Source organism: Tenebrio molitor, chromosome 4 (assembly GCF_963966145.1).
Source record: "Tenebrio molitor chromosome 4, icTenMoli1.1, whole genome shotgun sequence".
NCBI lineage: Eukaryota > Metazoa > Arthropoda > Insecta > Coleoptera > Tenebrionidae > Tenebrio > Tenebrio molitor.
This window is the reverse complement of record NC_091049.1, coordinates 5493872-5513235: the sequence shown is the minus strand read 5'-3', so window position 1 is coordinate 5513235 and position 19364 is coordinate 5493872. Positions and strand designations below refer to the sequence as shown.

At 36.1% G+C, this 19364-nt stretch overlaps 2 protein-coding genes across 2 annotated transcripts; one reads left to right on the top strand and one right to left on the bottom strand.

The window, feature by feature from the left end:
* The first annotated feature begins 8601 nt into the window (after positions 1 to 8601).
* LOC138130013 (cytochrome P450 4C1-like) lies at positions 8602 to 18658 on the top strand. Its single transcript, XM_069046375.1, has 9 exons — positions 8602 to 8900; positions 13254 to 13461; positions 13518 to 13715; positions 13772 to 13957; positions 14014 to 14080; positions 17627 to 17753; positions 17802 to 17957; positions 18013 to 18250; positions 18301 to 18658. Exons 2-9 carry the CDS (start codon positions 13257 to 13259, stop codon positions 18639 to 18641), a joined length of 1518 nt encoding a protein of 505 aa, XP_068902476.1. The 5' UTR covers positions 8602 to 8900; positions 13254 to 13256; the 3' UTR covers positions 18642 to 18658.
* LOC138130016 (uncharacterized) lies at positions 18651 to 19307 on the bottom strand. The gene is made up of 3 exons (XM_069046378.1): positions 19045 to 19307; positions 18836 to 19005; positions 18651 to 18785 (listed from the first exon to the last, which is right to left on the bottom strand). Exons 1-3 carry the CDS (start codon positions 19127 to 19129, stop codon positions 18675 to 18677), a joined length of 366 nt encoding a protein of 121 aa, XP_068902479.1. The 5' UTR covers positions 19130 to 19307; the 3' UTR covers positions 18651 to 18674.
* Positions 19308 to 19364: the final 57 nt, after the last annotated feature.

Sequence of the window (19364 nt, the reverse complement as noted above, 5' to 3'; positions counted from 1 at the left end):
CTAGACAAACCAAAAACAAAAACCCACACGCTCAGCAGCCCCAGATCGATAAATTGTATTCAATGATTCAGTATTAATGCACGTAATGTAAACAAACAGCTCATTTCTTGACTCTGGTGAATTGTTTGATTATAAATACAAGAATACGCTTTTGGGAATTTTTGGGGAAGTGACGCGGCGTAATTGCGTAAACAATTATTTGACTGTTTGTATTAAAATCGAAAGTATTGAAATTATCAAATTTTGCAATAGGCCAATGGAAAACAAAATTTATTATTGTTTTTGAGAAAAAAATCTTGAGAAAATTTCAAAATAAGCTCTGATAACATTCGCATATCAAGCAGTTGGTGTTTCATAATGAAACATAACGAAATCTAGTGATAATGATTTTTTAAAATATTCTCATTGTTTCAGTGCAGTTTTTGATTAAGTAAATTGATAAATATTTCAATGTTTGGAGACCATGTGGAGTTATCAATGGTTTAACTAACTCATTACATAAATAAACCTTTAAACACACGTGTAATATCTTGAATTTAACTAGTAGGTAGCACATACCGGGTAACTTATAATGATTGAAATTATTTTTATTCAGTTGGCAACACATTGAGCATTTATGTTGGTACACTTAACTGTCAAATTCAAATATGACAGTTCAAAAGTCAAAATAAATCAAATTGTAATTATCACGATTTATTAATTTGCAAAAAACTTAACCTAGAAAGCGAATCAACAGACAACTCTTTGACAAATGACTAGGCGTACCAATTATTCGGAAGTGCCAACCCATTAAATTTGTCTCAATCATTAAAAGTCACCCGGAATATGGGAAATACGACATTACCGTCGTTCAAGCTCAAGTTAGTATTAACCTCATAAAAAAACTGGTAAGAAATTTTCTTTTACAACTTTTTAAACAGTTCAACGAAAATGTGATTCTATGGACAAATTTTACTTGAAAAAATATTTGTGTTTTTTTTTTCTGAATAAACCTTTGTTGCTTTAAGGAAGTTGGAGCGGTCACGAAATGAACAATCTTTTTAAAACGTAAAAGTTTAAAGAAGTATTTCATAAAAATCATAAAAATTAAGAAGAATTGCATTTTGCGAGTGAGATGTGCGAGTGTTCGTCGAAACGTGCTGCACACGCGACTCATCCCCACCATCTGGGAAAATACTGTGATTATTTTAACTTGGGGAAAATCAGTATAACTTCATTGAAGAATCACGTTTTCGTCCAAAGAGCATCGATTTTTAACACGTGTTCATTTCGAATAGGTGGAGTGGGTTAAAAGGGTATCAACTGACTCATACATTAATTAAAATAATCCACGTCCTGTCTGTACGAATTATCATCAGGACGGTCTTGCATTTTTCTGTAATTAGAATAACGATAGTTTTTTTTATTATTTGTGTCTTGGCGAATGTGTCGTTCAACTGAAGGTTATGTCACTTTGCAGCAAAACTGCACCACACTCGGCCTCACTCTTACCACGTGAAGAATGATGAAAATCGTTTTTTATTGCAAAATAGTTGAGAACGGATAAAATGTGTAACGATCCAAAGGTGACATTTTAGTTTCTATCCGATTTTTTTTTTTTGTCGTCTTATCATTAAAAAAACTGGAGTAATCTGTTCTCTAAAAGTGTTCCCGGAACAAAATTCGAGGAGAAATGTGCTCGATTTTATTTTATTTTTTAATGCCAAAAGATAGATTCAGCGGTAACTCTGTTATACTTTTGAACAATTGGAGAACAGTGTTCATAAAAAGAAGTAAATGTTTCTGCGAACTGTCTAAAACAAGGCGTTAATCCAACAGTGGCGTGCAAACCTATTCTGGGATTATCGCCACCCTATTGTGTATTTATTGAATTTAGCTAGCAATGGCCATCATTTATTATGGAATAACCTAAGAGGTAAATAATTGAATATCTCTTAACCTTTATCAATTAGTTCGACGCCACTGTATTTTGCCGTCTGAAAGAAATTCTCAGTGGAAATAGGGTTTCGTGAGATGAAGATGTTAAACATCAAGTGAAAATTATTCAATTATTGGTGTGGTAATATCTACAATTTTGAAAACCGAGAATGGAACTGTGCTTAGAAGAATTTAAAGGACACTCTCCAAATGTGTCCATCCTGCAGAAGCAGAATGTTTTTTACACAGCAAGGTTAGCTGCATGGATGTCTAATTCCTAACTAGAGTCCAATTTTGACCCTTTTGCGATGACGTCATTATCTATCGGGTGTTCAAATGAAATCCTGGGCTGAGTAGGCGTTGGAAAAATTAAACCGTTTAGAACAGTGTAAAGTTTGAATTTCCCGCCGTTTGACACGAATGACATTTGTTTATGTTTAATCGGGACATAATTGAATATGTCTGTTTTGAGCAAAGGCTACCCTTAGATATTTGGTTCGAGAATAGGAATCGTTAGGTTATTGTATTTTTAATGTAAAACATTACAAATAAAGAAAAAATAAGGATTTTTTGGCCCTAAATTTTAAGTTAGCTGCCAACATACTCCAATTAATCTACGCTTTAAAAAAGCATAACAATTGACGGTTTCCAACGCCTTCCCAGCCCAGGATTTCATTTGAACGCGCGCTAGTAACTTCACGTATGTTTGAGCTAGGATCAGAAACAATTTTGAATTGATCATAAATAACGTATTCAACAAGAAATGTAATTTGTAATCGAGCATTTGGTAAACAAATAAACAAACTTTGCACAACATTACTTATTTCAGTCCCAGTTGTTATTATTAAAATTACTGTGACTTTTCAGTCAAAATGTTACAATCATGTTACAATTTATCCCAGTCTCCCCTACCTGCACAACCAAATTCAATTACATACTTATATTGTGTAGTTCATTCCAAAATATAAATCCTCTCGAATAACTGCTGAGATGCATATTTAACAGTTGAAAGTGCCATTTAGAAATTTGGGGTTTTTCGTTTTTAATCTAGCACTCCGTAGGTACCTATATTAAAAAAATATCTACTAAATTTTTTCAAAAAATTATTATTTATACTTAGATACACCAAGGGACGTATCTTATCTCTATCTGCATACATATTATTATTTTAAGTTTATTTTTCAAACAAATAAAACTGCTTACTTATTTTTTGTTTTATAAATTTATAAAACAAGAAAAGATAATTCGTATGAAAACAAACAACATGCTGCAATTTGTAATGGTTATGTTTATTCGAAAAACAAATTATGAAATTTCATTTTTTCAATTATGTAGCTATCCTTGTTATACAGGGTGACTTTGAAAGTTGTGCAGATATTTTAACCAGTGGTATAACTCCACAATAGGTAACGATTGAGCCAATAATGCCTTATACAAAAGTTGATATTTTTCGAGAAAAAATGGGTCAAAAAAAATTATAATAGACCTTTTATTGTCATTTAATTTAAAATTAAGCCACTTTGACCAGAACCTCAATTTAAATCACAAATGGCTTTCACCACCCTGGAGAAAATCAATATGGTTTTGATCTATGTTGAAGCCCGTGGACATTCAGAGCTAGCATGACAAATCTACGGTGAAAAGTTTCCTCAAAGCAAGGAGGTTAAAATAGCCTCCTTGGTTGTACGTCAAAACTGCCCGCCAAATTTGAAAATTTTCAGCGGTTCCCAAACAAATCGATTCCTTTGATTCTCTTATAAACTTTTGTATAAGGCACGTTGGGTTATTTTACCTTCTTTTATTATTATCCCTTCAAACTGACTAACTGACTGATTTCAACACATAAAATGTAGCCTCAAAGCTTGAACTCTATTACGAAGATTTGTCAAATAATCTATGTAAAAAATTAAATATGTAGGTAATTTTTTATTTCTATTGCCGAGATGAATATCTCCATTATCTCTCGATCTCCGATGAATCATAATTTCAAGTAACCCGCACCTGTTCGTATTACTATTCTAATTGTTTCTAGATGTGTCAGTCATTGTTTCTATCTTGCCAAGATAAACTCCCCAAAATCCGCAGCAAATACGTCATTCTGCGCCAAATTACACTTTGACGATCGAATTTCGATCCTCCCAAAAATTCCTCGCGCCATCGATATTTACCCAGTCGATGACAAACCGATCTCGTTATGTACACAATCCCACTTATCAGCGACACAATCGTCCTAACTGTAGTGCACCGCTTCATTATCAAGTCAACAATCCGAAGGAATAATTGAGGCCGTAAACAATTAGCACCCCTCGGCTAACTCCTTGCCAAAACACGATCCGGATTTTCTCAATCGCGGTCCATCCACGTGTCGCTTCGGCCAGATCCCACGTGGAAAAATCGCAAATTATCTCGATCACCCTGTAGATGTCTCCGTCTGCCAGGGGAGACCCTCCGACGACCGACCGCCAGAATCCCCGCACGCTTGATTACAAAACTGTGTCAAGTTCTGGCAGTGCAAATATTTGCGATTTTTCCGGACAATGTGGGTTAATTGTTTTCGGTGTTATCACGTTATCTACCCCACGGAAGAAATGAGCGAAACGTGTTTCAGTTTTTTTCGAGTCCTGCACAGGTGATGCGTTTTATTGAGTGCGTCGCTTGATTGATTGATAATTGATTGTTGGTTCGGTGCAAACAGACGTTGATTTTGATTGTTTTTCGTTAGGCAATATTCGCGGGACCAAAGGTCAAAGTCGATTTTGAGCTGGCGTGTTTAAGACTTTGTACAACATTCGATCGTCGATTTTTTATTCGTGTCTCTTCTTTCTTTCCGGGACGCCAACTATCTCTCCTGATAATCTACGTTTCTCGCCCGCATTTTTCTTTTTAATTGAATACCTGTTGCTCGAAAAATATTTGTTTTGACGTACTTTTTACGACCAGTATTGTATATTAAAATCATCACGAGTCTTCTTCGAATTTGGCTATATCCTAATATTTATCTCGGAGGCAATTATGTATTAATTTTGCTCTTCCTTATCGTATTACTCAATCGTTATCAGCGGTAAACATGAAAAAATTTACGTATGGATCCAGATCGGAAAGCGAGGGGGAATTTTTGTTGACACGTCTCAGAAGAGGAGAAAGCTCGTCCAGATCTGGAGCGTCGAGGTCGGTGACGGTTTGTGGCAGGTAATGGTCGGGTTTTGACCACCTGTTCCACCACGTTACCAAAAGGAATTTGTGTTAATAATAATTGAACGATATCGAATGACGTACGGTATCTCTGTTTGTATGTTTGTTTACTTCAGACGTCGTTTCATGTTTAAAATGAAACTGGCTTTAATAGCGGACAGATAAATATTTGGTTACAGTCAGTTTTTACTAGAGCAACAGCAGGATCGATGCACCGAATGGTTTTGGCGGTTGTATTAATTGTAAAAATTTTACTACAATAATAATAGTTTATTTGATCCAAGCGATTTACATTGAATGTTAAGATAACAAAACAGCAAAAACATAATCAAACCTTGTAATACTAGAATAAAATATAAAATTGAAAGTATAAATAAATACATAACTATTTATTGATTTAATAAAATAACCGAAGTACACAAATTGTTTTGTTGACAGTTGATATAGTTAGAAAAAGGCAAAGATTTGTTGTTCTTTGATAGACTGTAAAAAATTATTAGGATGGAGTTCCTCAAGGTTCCACTTTGGGACCAATACTGTTTCTGGTAGTAGTCAAAAATGAACTTCACACAGAAATTTTGAATAGTTTCGAAATAGTTATTTTCATATGAGTGGCGCTGTCAGATCACTTTTCAGGTATTTGGCCTGTTTTGTATCACTCGGCTGACGCCTCGTGCTTCAAACTTCGGCCTTATACCTGAAAACGCGCACGAATATTGAATAATGTTTTTCGTGTTCGTTTGGGCAGTCTTAAAAAACATTCATTAATTGTAAATTTTGAGGTTATTTGGTTCCTTCCACAACTTTTCTGTGTGTAACAAATCAGGAGATCGTGTGAGTCGTTTCACAAATCTCACGATTTTTATGTTTGTTTTTCAAACAACGCCGACACAGAGTTGGGACTCTATTTTTCATCATTATCTTCTTCAAATACCTACATTTTTTTTCTCAACTTTTGCCCCACTGTCATTCCCCAGTTTATAATCCAAAGAAACGTCATTGAAAACATAATACATGTATGAAGGAGAAACGTATTAAAAAGCACTGTTGAAGTTGCATTTCAAAGAAGAATAGAAATGGTATTTTTTTTCTCATGCAAAAAATATAAATTTGCGACAATTTCTTTTACTCTTTGTGCATCTCAATTTCAGAAGTGTATGAGAGTTTATCAACAAGAGCAGTAAAAATATTGTAATTTTCCATTTGATATTGTAAATAAAAAAATATCAACATTGGGAACCTTGAGAGGGGATCTGAAAGTTTCGTTATCTCGTAATTTGGAAGAAACAGTCAAACACAATTGAGTGCAGTTTCTCATCTAAAGATTCACCCGAACAATCTAAATCTATTTTCTAGATGTTCTATATATTTTTTGCACAATCACCAACTGACACATTGCAAATTATTGCCACCGCAGTCTCCCGATCTATATCCTACAAACCACCTTTGGTGTGCTCTAGAAGAGATCTTTCAAAAAATTCAATTCAGTTATGTTTTAGCGTTAGGGCATTGACTGCATTTTAAAAATATAATAAAAAATACTTTTTCTCTTCAGGCCACTTAAGATATTCTATTAACTCAAGATCCTAGGCAAATATTGTGAGAACTAGCATTGAGTTTGACCGTTGATCATATTGCGTCATTAAATACTGTTAGAAAACCAAAAAAAAAATTTTGATAAGTGACACCTCATGAACTTTCCTAACAAAACAAAATGTCCATAACTGATGGTCAGACGCGATTATTTTTGATTGAACTGTACTGAGGGTACTGTACTGTACTTCTCAATGTCATCCTCTATAAAAAAATCTTGCATGATGCGAACACAAACAACGCAAAAATTGAGGTTAGATTTGAGCAACTAATCCGTGGTGCGTTCACAATCGACTCTTCAACGCCAACTTTGAGGACCAAATTTAAATGAAACCCGATATAATGAAGCGAACCATTTTTGGGATGTACTTTGCGTATAACGAACGTTCAGAAATTTTTGTTCTGAAGGAGCCAATGATTTTCTCTCTCGTTTAGTTATTTAGAGCCAAAAATCATTACGACGTAGAAGCACTAAAATCGATTTATTTTTTGCAAAAGAAAATTCACATCACTGCTTCTTCGATAATAAAGGAATAAATGACATTTGACACAGCCATACTGATACACTTGCGTGTACATTTTTTGAACGCCCTATAAAAAAAAAACGAAATCTCATAAACGTGTCGTGACGTGTCACGAACCCAACGAGGTTCAAATTAATTTAAGTAAAGCAAGGAGATGAAGAAAAATTAAAATTAGTAATTTGGTGTCGAATTAATTAGATTAATTTTATTACAGGGGATTGCAACAGGTTGCAAATTTTCTGCAGGTGCGTCTTAATGTTAAATAAATTCCAAGTACTTTAAAATCTCTTGGCGGTTGGAAGCGGCGCCATTAATTAATTATAACACTGCTACTAATTATGTTCTTCATAATTGTTGCATTATCTAAATAATTACTTTAGTTGAGTCACACTTTGACGGATTATGTAGCCTCTCATCTATCGCGTGACCCGATCGAATTTTCGCGTAAAAATAATCACGATTTTTGTATAAAAAAGCGCGATTCCCCGAAAGCAGCTTAATCACAAAGATCAGACGCAAATTACGCATTTGCATCGGAATAAAGCCATCTGAATGTTGTCTTCCTCACTTCTTTATTTATTTTTCAAATTAGACCCCGTCGCCAATTGGGACGATAACGAACCCCCCGAATTTATTCCGCGTTCGCGTCGAATTGAATTCTTGAGACACTTTGTGCGTTAATTAACACAGAAAACATGGAAAGGTCGCCGGTTTTTCTTTAATTTCGTTAAAAATTTCAATACCATCAAAGAAAACTTCATCAACTCTATTAAAACACGGCTTAATCCTGTCGCCGGGTCAGAGAATAAAAAAACCCCGCGTAAAAATTACATAGCGGGGCGGCGGGAGCAGCGGCGGCGTGTTTCCGGTGAATGGAAAAAGAAAATAATTCGCCCTCTGGCGTAATGGCACCCTAATCGAATCACAATCGCGAGGCATTTTATTTTTCGAGTGTACCTCCGCCAAAGTGTCCGAAATAATTGATTTTGGGTCAAAGGGAGCGGTTCAATTTTGATCCGGGGTGCTGCATAACGTCGCCGCCGCCGCCGCCTACCTCGGCGGAATTGAATCGTGTTATTGCAGCCTCCTTTGTGGTCTTTTGACGGCGGTTTTATGTTGTTTTGTATGCATAATGTATATTTACGTTAACGTGTCTCGTAAAGGTAAAGGTGTATTAAGTAAAATGGGAAAATTGCGACCGGTGTTGATATTTTTCTTATGTAAAATTCATGCCGCGTATTAAATTGGACTCCTTTGATGCTGCTCGGGGCTGTCCCCGGAGGCGGTACGGGCCTGGAATGGAGGCGCCGGATGCGGCGACATCTAGGGAATTCGCGCCGCAAACGCACGCAGCGAGCTGCCGGATCGAGGCGGCCGCGATCCGCGCTGGAGACGATTGTCTTTTTTTTTCAATATATTCGAGACACTCCGTATATTACGAGGCGGAGATTTCGTCAAAATGTTGGCGTTAAGTGTGCAGTTTACGATCTCTCCATAAAATTACACGTTTAAATTATGCGTCTGTGTGTGCGGATAAGACTTTACTCTTGACGTTCGATACACTGTGTAATTCACTTGAGTAGGGGAGGCGCGGTAAAAGACGTGTGATCCATCAAGTTTTCCACACTGTTATCGACTCGGCATTTGGGTGAACGTGACCTAGTTTTTCTTTTGGTGAGTTTTTTAAAAATATTTGCTCGGATGTTTTGGGAAAACGGAGAATTTCAACAGAAAATTTGCTTTTTTTTTCATTTTTAATTCACTTTTCGGATTCTGGAAATTAATTAGAATAGGGCAGGTGCTGTCGTACAGTTGGTTTAATTTGTAATGCAAATACTTTCTAATTCAATCACATTAGATTAATTAGCGTTTAGTACAAATTAAAACGGTCTTTCTGATTTAATCACGTTAAATTAATTTAATTAGTGTTAGTACAAATTAAAACAGTCTGATTTGTTAGCGTCGTGGCTCAAGATTCATTTTCACAACAAAACTGAGTTAATATGCAACTAATTTGTAATTTTACTAATTTACTTGTTACAATTAATTCCACATTTTAAATATACCCAGTACTTCTGCTTTTTACAATATAAAATCTGAATTTTGTTAATTAAAGGATAATTTATTAAGATAACTTAACTTAGATGCCTTATAATAATTATTACTAATGTGTAATATAATTTTTCTATTTTGCGTTTAGAATAAGTCAATTCTAGCACCCAAATGACGTCATTTGAGTGCTTTAACAGGTCGTTGGCGTGTTAGAATAGACTAGTATTGATGTTGGCAGCTGACAGACGTCAAAAAATAAATCTTGCAGAGAACAAAGCAAAATAATAAATAACAATGAACAAAACGTTTAATTTTCATTCTGGGATTTGGACTTCTCCGGCAGTAAATTTTCAAACGTCTTTTGTGCAATTTGCCTAATTTGTGGCGGCGTTGGTGATAAACTTTCTTCAGCATTCATTTTCAAACATCAAATGCGAAAATAAAAAAAATCTGACGTTTTAAATTAGTTTTTTTCACAGCCGGCTAAAATTATGCCACATAAAAAATGTCACCAACCATCGCAAAATTCCCTACATTTAAAATTTTTATTTTTTTATTTATAAAATGGTATACCTAAAGCGGCAGAATAGAAAAAATAGTATAAAAGATTCGTTGCAGAAGATCCTTCAAGTACTCATTTGTTCCTCAACTCGCCGCTACGCGGCTCGTTTCGGAGTTTCAAATTCGTGCTTGAATAGATGATTTCTGGAACTTATATTTTAATATAGTATTTTACAATTGATTGGTCAAGTAATTGTAATGAAATTATAGTATGTATTTAACATTAATAGCATGGTAAAAAGGGTTTTTACTGGCGACAGAAGGATATGAGTGGAGAGCCGAAGGCGAGTCAGTCACCTTCTGAAGCCAGTAAAACCCGTTACCATGCGTGTATTGTTGAATATGTATCAATATTCATCGTTCAACATTATTCAAATTGATTCCACATATTTTCTTTAATTGTTAACATTGAATATTATTTAATGTTTCCGAATTGCTTGAAAAACAATCCAAAAAGATATAATCCGTAGTTTTTCCGGAATTTTTTTGCGTCATCCATGCTTTGAATGAAAAATACTCCGTTTCACGTTTCCTTCAAAATTCTCTTGATAATAAAATCAATTGAACTCCTTCAACCTTTTCGAGGATTCCTTGCAGAAAACTTTCCTCACCAGTCACTATCGAATCCACTTTTCAGAAATTCGGAAGGATCAGATACAATCAGCGATGATAAAACAAACTGTTCATAAATTCTAACTTTGGTGACGGCAACTGTGCTTACTTTGGAGCTTTAATTGTGAGATATTTTCATTTAAATATTGAAGTTTTTTTACAAAATAAAAAGTAACTAGTAAAATAAATGCATATACTATTCCGGCCAAAAAATTTCGTCCACCCTTTTCCTGTCATTTCACAAAAATTTGGTGTAGCTTAACCTTTATTGTCATTATGATTGACGTTTGCAAATTAAAATTTGAAATTTATTACTGTCACCCATAAGAATATAGACTCAATTTAAGGCGCTTTCCTTTTGCACCAAAACTCAGATATTTTTGCTCAGATCAGTTTGGTTCACTTGTACGCGTTCCTTTTGCTTTTGGCTCAGACAAATAAAGTGAGATTTTTACTTCCCCCCTTCCCGATGCTGCACCACCTCGACAGCAGATGCAGATAACTGAGAATTAACTCACTTTGTGACATCGGTGGTGGAGGAAAAATATTGGGAAAAAGTAGAATAAAGCGAGCCATCGCGTATTTTTAGGTTATGTTTTGTATAAAGTGTTTGGCACAAATATAATTATAAAAAAATAGCAAAATATACAAGCTGCAGAGAACATAAAATGGGCGGATCATCACTTATTTTATACCATAGTTTTATAATCCACAGATATTTTTCTCTAGTGAGAATGGGGAAGCAGAAACATTAAAATCTTTTCTGGACAAAGTCATTTTGAAAAATTTTTGGGTTTTTTAGGTTAGATCGTTGTAATTAGACCACGTGACATTCTGACATTTGACATTAGAGCTTAGCGTTCCTTTTAACCGGTTTCACTCACAAAAGTCAAACTGATCTGAGCAACTCAGATCAGTTCATCTCAGCTCACTGCGTTTGCAAATGGAAAGCTACTTTGATTGACACATGTCAAAATGTGAAGTGAGGTTATTCGTTCCTAAAGGCTACTTTACCTTGAGTGGAATGACAGTTGTGGACGAAGTACAGGGTTATTATAAATATTTCTATAATATCTAGTTAGCGTATCGCCGCATAGCCACCTACGATGTTAGAAAATTAGAAATGTATAAAATATGTCTGGTATAAAGTGATTAAATTTACCCGCGGGAGAAAATAATACACTTTCCTTGTCATAATAGTTATTTGTGTGGTAAGGTCAAAAAGTGTATCTTTTTCGTCCGAGTTTGAGTTTTCAGGGCGAAGTGCTACCGAGGCTTGAAAACAGACGAGGACAGACATTTTTTGGCAGAGGTGCACATTAGTATATTAAAAGACAAGTTTCATAAGACCAGTCTTGAAGCACGAATTCAAGATTAAAAAACGAGTGGCGTAGCCACGAGTTATTTTAAAGAATGAGTGCTTCAAGGTCTTATGAAGCGAGTTTTTTATACTATTTTTTGTAATTTGCCCTTTTTAAGCCGTTTTTAAACAAAAATGTTTACTTTCCTCGATTTAGGGATTTTTGTGGCGGTTGGTAATGTCTTAATTTTAAAAGTGAAAATTTGATCAAGTCTTCAAAGTCGCCTTTTGTTTTATCCAAGTTCTGTCACAAAACAGGAATATGGATGATAATCTTTCATGTACGCCCGCTGAAATACGTGAAATTGCCAAAATACGGTCGCGAATTTGTTGCCTGATAAATCCTGATAAATAATTCTTTGCACATTTTGTAATTTAAACTGACACGCATGACGGATCAAGCTTTGCCAACCTAAAAATTTTCGTAAAATGTTCCGTGAAATAATGGCTATAAGGACATCCCAGATGATGACGTCGCGTTCGTTAATATGTCTATTAGAGAATCAAAATGGAGGCAAATTACAAAAAATTTTTTTAGGCGACTGCACAAACTACAAAGCAAAATACATAGATACATTTGTTAATACCTCGACTTTGTCTAGCTTTCAATCTTTGGACTCACTTCTACTCACTCACTGATATAATCTATTATTTTTTATTGGCTATATATTTTTTATTTTATCAGTTATAATGACTTCAGTTTGATCATAATTTGACCATTTTATGATTGTTTTTATTCTTGTTAATAATTTTCCTTTAATTCGGCTGGAGAAAATGATACACTTGCCTTGTCTTGATGTTTTTTGTGGCTTTTTTTTTCTTTTTTTATGAACTATAATTACTTCAGTCTAATAAAAATTGTACAATTTTTTATTGGAATTATTATTAATGAGTTTCATTTGTGTGTAAACTAACACGAAAATTTTAAGCTTTCAGGGACCACCAAAAAAACTGTTAGCTTGTCATAAACAAAGTCCATTTATACCAAGACAAGATACCGCTACTATTGATCCGTTCAGTGTTCATTTCATTTAACAAATGTCATTCTAATGTCAGTCTATTGACAGGTTTTGCAAAAATATTGCTTACAAATGGGTAAGGGGTGGTCGGCCAAAAATATTAATAGTTACAATACGGTAAGCATTTTACAAGGCTCGTTTTTTTTTTTTACTAAAAACCTTGCACTGTAAAATCTAGCCTACCGCATACGTAATGTAAACAATGTTTTTACTTCCTAGTTCGCGTCTAGTAGCTAGACATGCAGAAGTCTTCATTATTGCTCCAGTTTTTTTTTTTTTGTTTTCACAATCTTCTTCTGTGTTTATTTGGAAATGTATGAATATGTTTCGAATACAACCTCCAGAAACTATATCAATTTTATTCTGGTCATTTAACTACATATAATTTTTTCACTTCTTCCGTCGTTTCGCAATAATTTTTAGACCATGGACTCCAAGACCAGCGTCCAATCCGCTTCGGAATGGACTCTTCACAACTCTTTGTTCACGTCACTAATCTGCATCTTTCTAATTTGGTACGTGCAATACCACTGGAACAGACGCCACCTCTACAAACTCGCCAGCAAAGTACCAGGACCGCCGGGGTTGCCCATCCTGGGCAACTGTCTAGACTTCGTGGGCAACTGCAGCGGTACTCACTCACCCCGACAATTTTTTCCCTTGTCAAAAATCGTCAAAATTTTCCAGTGATCTATAACAACATCACAAAAATATACGATTCGTACCCGGACCTCTTCAAATTCTGGTACGGACCGACACTAATATACGGTGTCTCCAAACCCGAGTACTTGGAGAAAGTTTTGACCAGTCCCAAGGCGCTTTCGAAGATGTACCTCTACAGATACGCAGTACCACTAGGAGGACACGGACTTTTCACAGCTCCCGGTATATAAAAACAACTTGTAATTTGGAGAGAATGGTACCTACGGTATTGATTGTAGTATCCATCTGGAAGCGTCACCGCAAGATAATATCGCCAGCTTTCAACCAGAGGGTTTTGGATGGGTTCGTGGAAGTTTTCGGTAGTCAATCTACCATAATGGTTGAGGAGTTGGACAAGTTGGTCGGGAAAGGGGAGTTTGATGTGTTCCATGTGGTCAGCAAAACTACTCTAAACATAATCTGCGGTAAGGACTAGTGAGGTACGACTGTGGAGTCTCTTGTATTTTTTTTTAAATCGTAGAGAGCGCGATGGGTGTCAAGGTGAATGGACACACTGCCGATTCGGTTTTTTCCAAGTGGATTGATAGGTATGTTAAGGTTTTATATTATAATCAGATCGTTGTCTGTGGTGTATTTCAATATTGTTCGTTTGGGTAAAAGCTAAGACAGTGTTTTGTGATTATACAGGTTGTTATAAATGATTGTAGTCCAAGTAGGCGTAAAAATTGAATGTAAAATGTATGGTTGCCGCTCCATATAAAAAACATCAAAATGTGAATGAGTGAGTACACACCGTGCAAAACAACTCAATATTTTTGGATTCAATCGTTAATTTAAAAAAATAAATAAACAAAATTCTCATCACCGCACTTTTCACCTAAAAAATGACAGTGACAGCGACAAAAATTGACAGTTCACATGAAAGCGGCAAAAATTTCATAACATGGGCATGGCCTGCTTCGACTACAATAATTAATTTGTAATAATCCTGTACAACGGTTGAGAGCATTCATTTATTTTGGCTAATTATGTTTCTGTGGTGGTAGCATTTAGTTCTCGTACATGAAGGAGGTCACTATCATTATTTACCAAAGAACACAAAAAAAATCTGGTTGTGTTCATGTGTGGTGTGCATTTTATAATTTAGAACAGACTTGAGAACAAGAAATCGCTTGGATTTTCTCCACAAGCATGATGATATCCTTGACCAACGTCTCCAATATTTTCAAGAGTAATTAAATTTTATTGATTACCAAACTGGTTTTTTTACAATTCATTGTACGAAACGAGAGAAAAACAAGACGAAGATTTGGAAAATATATTATGGTGATTCAAAAAATACGTTATGCTCCTTGAAGCTTCTTTTGAAAAAGTGAATAATTTAAAAAATGTTACGCTATTTATTTTCCCTTTTGGTGAAATTGTCCCAAAATAACGATTTAACTGACTCCGGGTCGAAATCCACTGGAGACTGCTCGAGAGTACAACCAAAAATATGGGGGAGGGTGGTGATAACCGGGAGAAAGGAAACCTCCGAGTGATTTAATAAAAAGATGTACAGGGTTATTCTAAATTATTGTAGTCGAAGTAGGCCATGCCCATGTTATTACGTTTTTGCCGCTTTCATGTGAACTGTCAGTTGTGTCGCTGTCACTGTCATTTTTTAGGTGGAAAGGGCGGTGATGAGAATTTTATTTATTAATTTTTTAAATTAACGATTGAATCCAGAAATATTGAGTTGTTCTACAATCAATTTTAAAAATATTGAGTTGTTTTGCACCCAATTTAACACATCATTTTGATGATTTTTTTATGTGGAGCGGAAACCATAAATTTTATATTCAGTTTTCACGCCAACTTCGACTACAATCATTTAGAATAAGCCTGTATTTTCACTCAGTTCTGCACATGTACAAATCTGATTATTTTCAACAAAAAAAAAGGTTTCTGCCCTCGCCGCGATAAAAAAAAGGAAAAACTCTCGACAAGTAAACTGAATTCAAAAACAAAATTAAAAAAAGGGGGTAACCGAAAGCGAAATCCGATATCGTCCTCGACGCTAATCTTCTACGCCGCCCACGATCGGCGGGACCGTTCCCTCGGACCTCACCTCGTTTCCCAAAAAAAAAGACAAATTCAAAATAGAAAAGGAAGTCGCGCGGCGGACGAGGACACAAAAGATAAGTAATACAGTTGAACGAATAAAATATGACATTTGACAGATAAAAAAGAGATACAGTATAAATTCAATGGTGACTTTGTAGTTGCCAGTTTTTTTAGACATACTGTATATTGTGGTCCTTCAAGCTTATTTTCGAGAACTGAATAATAATTTCAAAAATAAGTATTGGATTTCTTTTTGACTTTATTAAAACAATTAATTTTTCTATTGTATTTAAAAAATATCTTCAAAGCATCAAAATATCGTCGTTTTTGTCAGAATTTACAGATATCATACTTGGAGGGAGAAAATTCTGATAAACTTGCTGAAAAAATGGTTACAGTCGGTTGCAAAAAAAACCGGAAAGAATAATGCGAAACTTTCTTACGAGAGAGAGGTTAGAATTATGGTCAAAATTCAATGACATTTTTTCAAATTATTTGACAGGTATTGTAAAGTAGACAATTAATTGACAAATGAACAAAATTAAATTTACATTAGGAAAATTTTCGTTTCCCGTTTTTTTGGCAACCAACTGTACCTGTATTTTTGCAACATTCCTACGACAAACATTTACGTGAATTGCAAAATTTTGTCTCTTCCATTCAATTTTCATTTATTCAAAATATGTACCTATAATATATTTATATACTGTGTCAAAGAAATCATCATCAAAGTCGCCTTCCTATTTATAACGTATGTCTTTTTTTATTTTATTTGACAGACGAAACACCCACTTGAAGAAAATCTAAAGAAATTTTTGAGAAAGCTTTAGAAGGAAATATTTATTTAAACTACAACTCTTGCCATTTGATTTTAAGTGTTGTTATGCAACCAACTTTACGGATATTTTTAATATCTGCATTTTATAACGGGCCTTCAAATAAATTTATATTTAGAGCAACTTGAGAGCAATCTATGAAATTCAATTGTTAGCAACATTTTCCCAGCGTAGAAAATGACACAAGAAACGTCTGACATTTTAACGAAATAAAATTAGGTTAGAAAATATTTTTTTGTTCGACACTGTCAGAATTTGAGAATTTTCTCCTATGTGAACGGATTTTGATAAATGTCACAACTTGTCAAAACGAAACGTCAAGCTAATTTTAAAGGTTTTAAGCGATTTGGAGCTTTTAAGGGGCTCGTCGAACAAAAAAACGTTGTATTCAACTCGTTCGTGTGTAAATTGGGCCTTTTTTGGCACGCGTGGACCATTTTAAAACGCGAGTGAAATAAACTACTACTACTATTCGTCAAATAAACTACTATTTAATTTTTGTAGTGCATTCTCCCTATTCGCCCTCCACGGAATATGACAATATGTAATTGGGAAAAAGCTTACTATGCAACCTGTGAACCTTCAGAGAATAATTGGTTACCTACAAAAATTATCTTTACACTGTTAACAGAATTAGAATGTGGCCTACGCCTACTCTAAATATATATTTACTTGAAGGCCCGATATTTCATAAAAATCCGTTAGCAAATAACCGAGATATTAAGTTCAAAAGTCTTAGCTCAGACACCTTGTATACAGGCTGATTTACGAGGAATAATGAGCCTGACGGAATAGAAAATGCAACCCGCAATTCATCAGGAGAAAAACCCGGACATTTACCGCTTCGATGTCCGACTTTGTTGCAATGTATTGTGGGTTGCATTTTCTATTCCGTCGGGCTCATTATTCCTCGTAAATCACTCTGTATTATGGCCTTCCAAACTTGTTTTACAGAACTGGATGAGTAAAAAAATACATTATTTCCAATAATTAAGAATGATTAAATTTTAATGAAAAGTGACAGAATTATTCAACAACAATAATACAGTGTGTTATAAGGATTAAAAGTGGTACTTTTTTGACGGACAATTTGTTTGCATAACGAGGCAAAGCGTAGCGTAGCCGACCCACTGGAATAACTGCACTTTTAATCCGAATGGCATAACTTTTTATTTGCGAAACCCTCGACAGGTTGATGGAAATCATGTTCTTGAGGATGTTCGTGTTCTGGTACCACTTCGACTTCATTTTTCGATGGACGAAACTGTGCCAGGACGAACGCCAACTCCTGAAAAAATTCAACACCTTCACCGAAAACGTGAGTGTCCATCATTCACTGACCGAATACTAAAAACACTCTGGACAGGTGGTCAAAGAAAAACGATTGGCTTTCGAGCAAAACGTCCAGCAACCCTCCAACAAACGCAAAGCTTTCTTGGACTTGCTGATCGAATTCTCCACCGGAGATAACAAACTCACAGACGAAGAAATTCGCGACGAAGTCAACACGTTCATGGTGGCGGTAAACTTTGTCTCACAAATATTTGAGTGATTTTTGTCCGTCGAATCTGTTGTAGGGCTCCGACACCACTGCCTCCTCCATCAGCTTCACGTTGCTATTGCTGGGGATGCACCCAGACGTCCAGGAGAAAGTGTACGAAGAAATCGTGAACGTTGTAGGTCTCGAACGACTGGTGCAGCCGCAAGATTTGCCTCTTCTCGAGTACACAGAGCGAGTGATTAAAGAGAGTTTGAGGTTGTTTCCAGTAGGGGCGATCTCTGTGAGAGACCTGACGGAAGATCTGCCCCTCGAAGGTTTTTAGGCGTCGATTGTCGTCGAGCTTTTGTAAAAGTTGTATTTTTAGATGATCTGGTGCTACCGAAGGGATCGTCGGTTGCTTTGGGGTTCATGCGAGTCCACAGGGACCCCAAGTATTGGCCCGACCCCTTAAAATTCGAACCCGATAGATTCCTCTCGACTTCGTCGACGCGCCACCCTTTCACCTTCATACCCTTCGCGGGAGGCTCCAGAAACTGCATCGGACCTAAGTACGCCATGATGAGCATGAAGTCGCTGCTCGCAATGACCCTCCGAAAGTTCAAATTCTTCACGTCTTACGACAGAGTCGAAGATATCAAACTGAAAGCGAACCTAGTACTGCGAACAACAAACGGGTTCAATGTTTCTGTACATTTAAGAAAATAAAGTAAGGGGTGAGGACAGTTTGGGGGTGATTTATTAAAACCTCTCATCTGGTTCGTTTAGCGTCGAAAAGCGGCAACAACAACACGTCAACGCGCACTCCGGTTTGAAACACTCGACAGTGACACGGGGGCAGTCGCAAGACTCCTGAAACTGTCACTAGATCCGGTTCTGGAAATCTACCAGTAGATTCTTACGTAGAGGTTGTGCCTTCTTTGGCAGCAGTACGGGTGCGTGGGGGTCTTGAGCATCGAGCAGGTCGTGCAGACGGCGGGGTGGGCGTGTTGGGGGATGAAACAACAGTGGATCAAGCTGGGGGAGAAGGGACACAACACGCCGAATTGGACGCAGCGTCGAATGCACAAAACTGGTCAAAAGTGAGAATGTCTGTACTCGGGGGACTTACGCAAGCAGAGGGCGGCGATGTAGAACAAGACGGCGAAGAGGAAGAGGTCGGGAACTGAGATGTCGTGGAAAACTGGATCTGTCATTTTGGCCAGGTACGTCAAATTTGATGCGTCCGATTGTCAAAAGGTTCAGATGTTTTGGATCAAAGCCCACTTGATGCTTCAAACGAGTAAAAAATAATCGAGTGGACTGCGGAGTTAATTCGGCGGCTCGCAGATGGCGCTGTCAAAATCAAGGTCACGACAGGTTTGGGGTTGTTGTAAAGGATTACAACAAGTAAAATCTACGGTTTTATTTGTTTATAAAAAAGCATACAGT

Excerpts from the sequence above, each read along its gene's own strand:
- LOC138130013 (XM_069046375.1), top strand. The coding sequence starts at position 13,257 with ATGGACTCCAAGACCAGCGTCCAATCCGCTTCGGAATGGACTCTTCAC. Across the intron at positions 17,754-17,801 it reads TCAACACCTTCACCGAAAAC|GTGGTCAAAGAAAAACGATT; the intron begins GTGAGTGTCCAT and ends CACTCTGGACAG. Across the intron at positions 17,958-18,012 it reads TCAACACGTTCATGGTGGCG|GGCTCCGACACCACTGCCTC; the intron begins GTAAACTTTGTC and ends AATCTGTTGTAG.
- LOC138130016 (XM_069046378.1), bottom strand. The coding sequence starts at position 19,129 with ATGACAGATCCAGTTTTCCACGACATCTCAGTTCCCGACCTCTTCCTC. Across the intron at positions 19,006-19,044 it reads CATCGCCGCCCTCTGCTTGC|TTTTGTGCATTCGACGCTGC; the intron begins GTAAGTCCCCCG and ends ACTTTTGACCAG. Across the intron at positions 18,786-18,835 it reads AAAGAAGGCACAACCTCTAC|GAGTCTTGCGACTGCCCCCG; the intron begins GTAAGAATCTAC and ends TGACAGTTTCAG.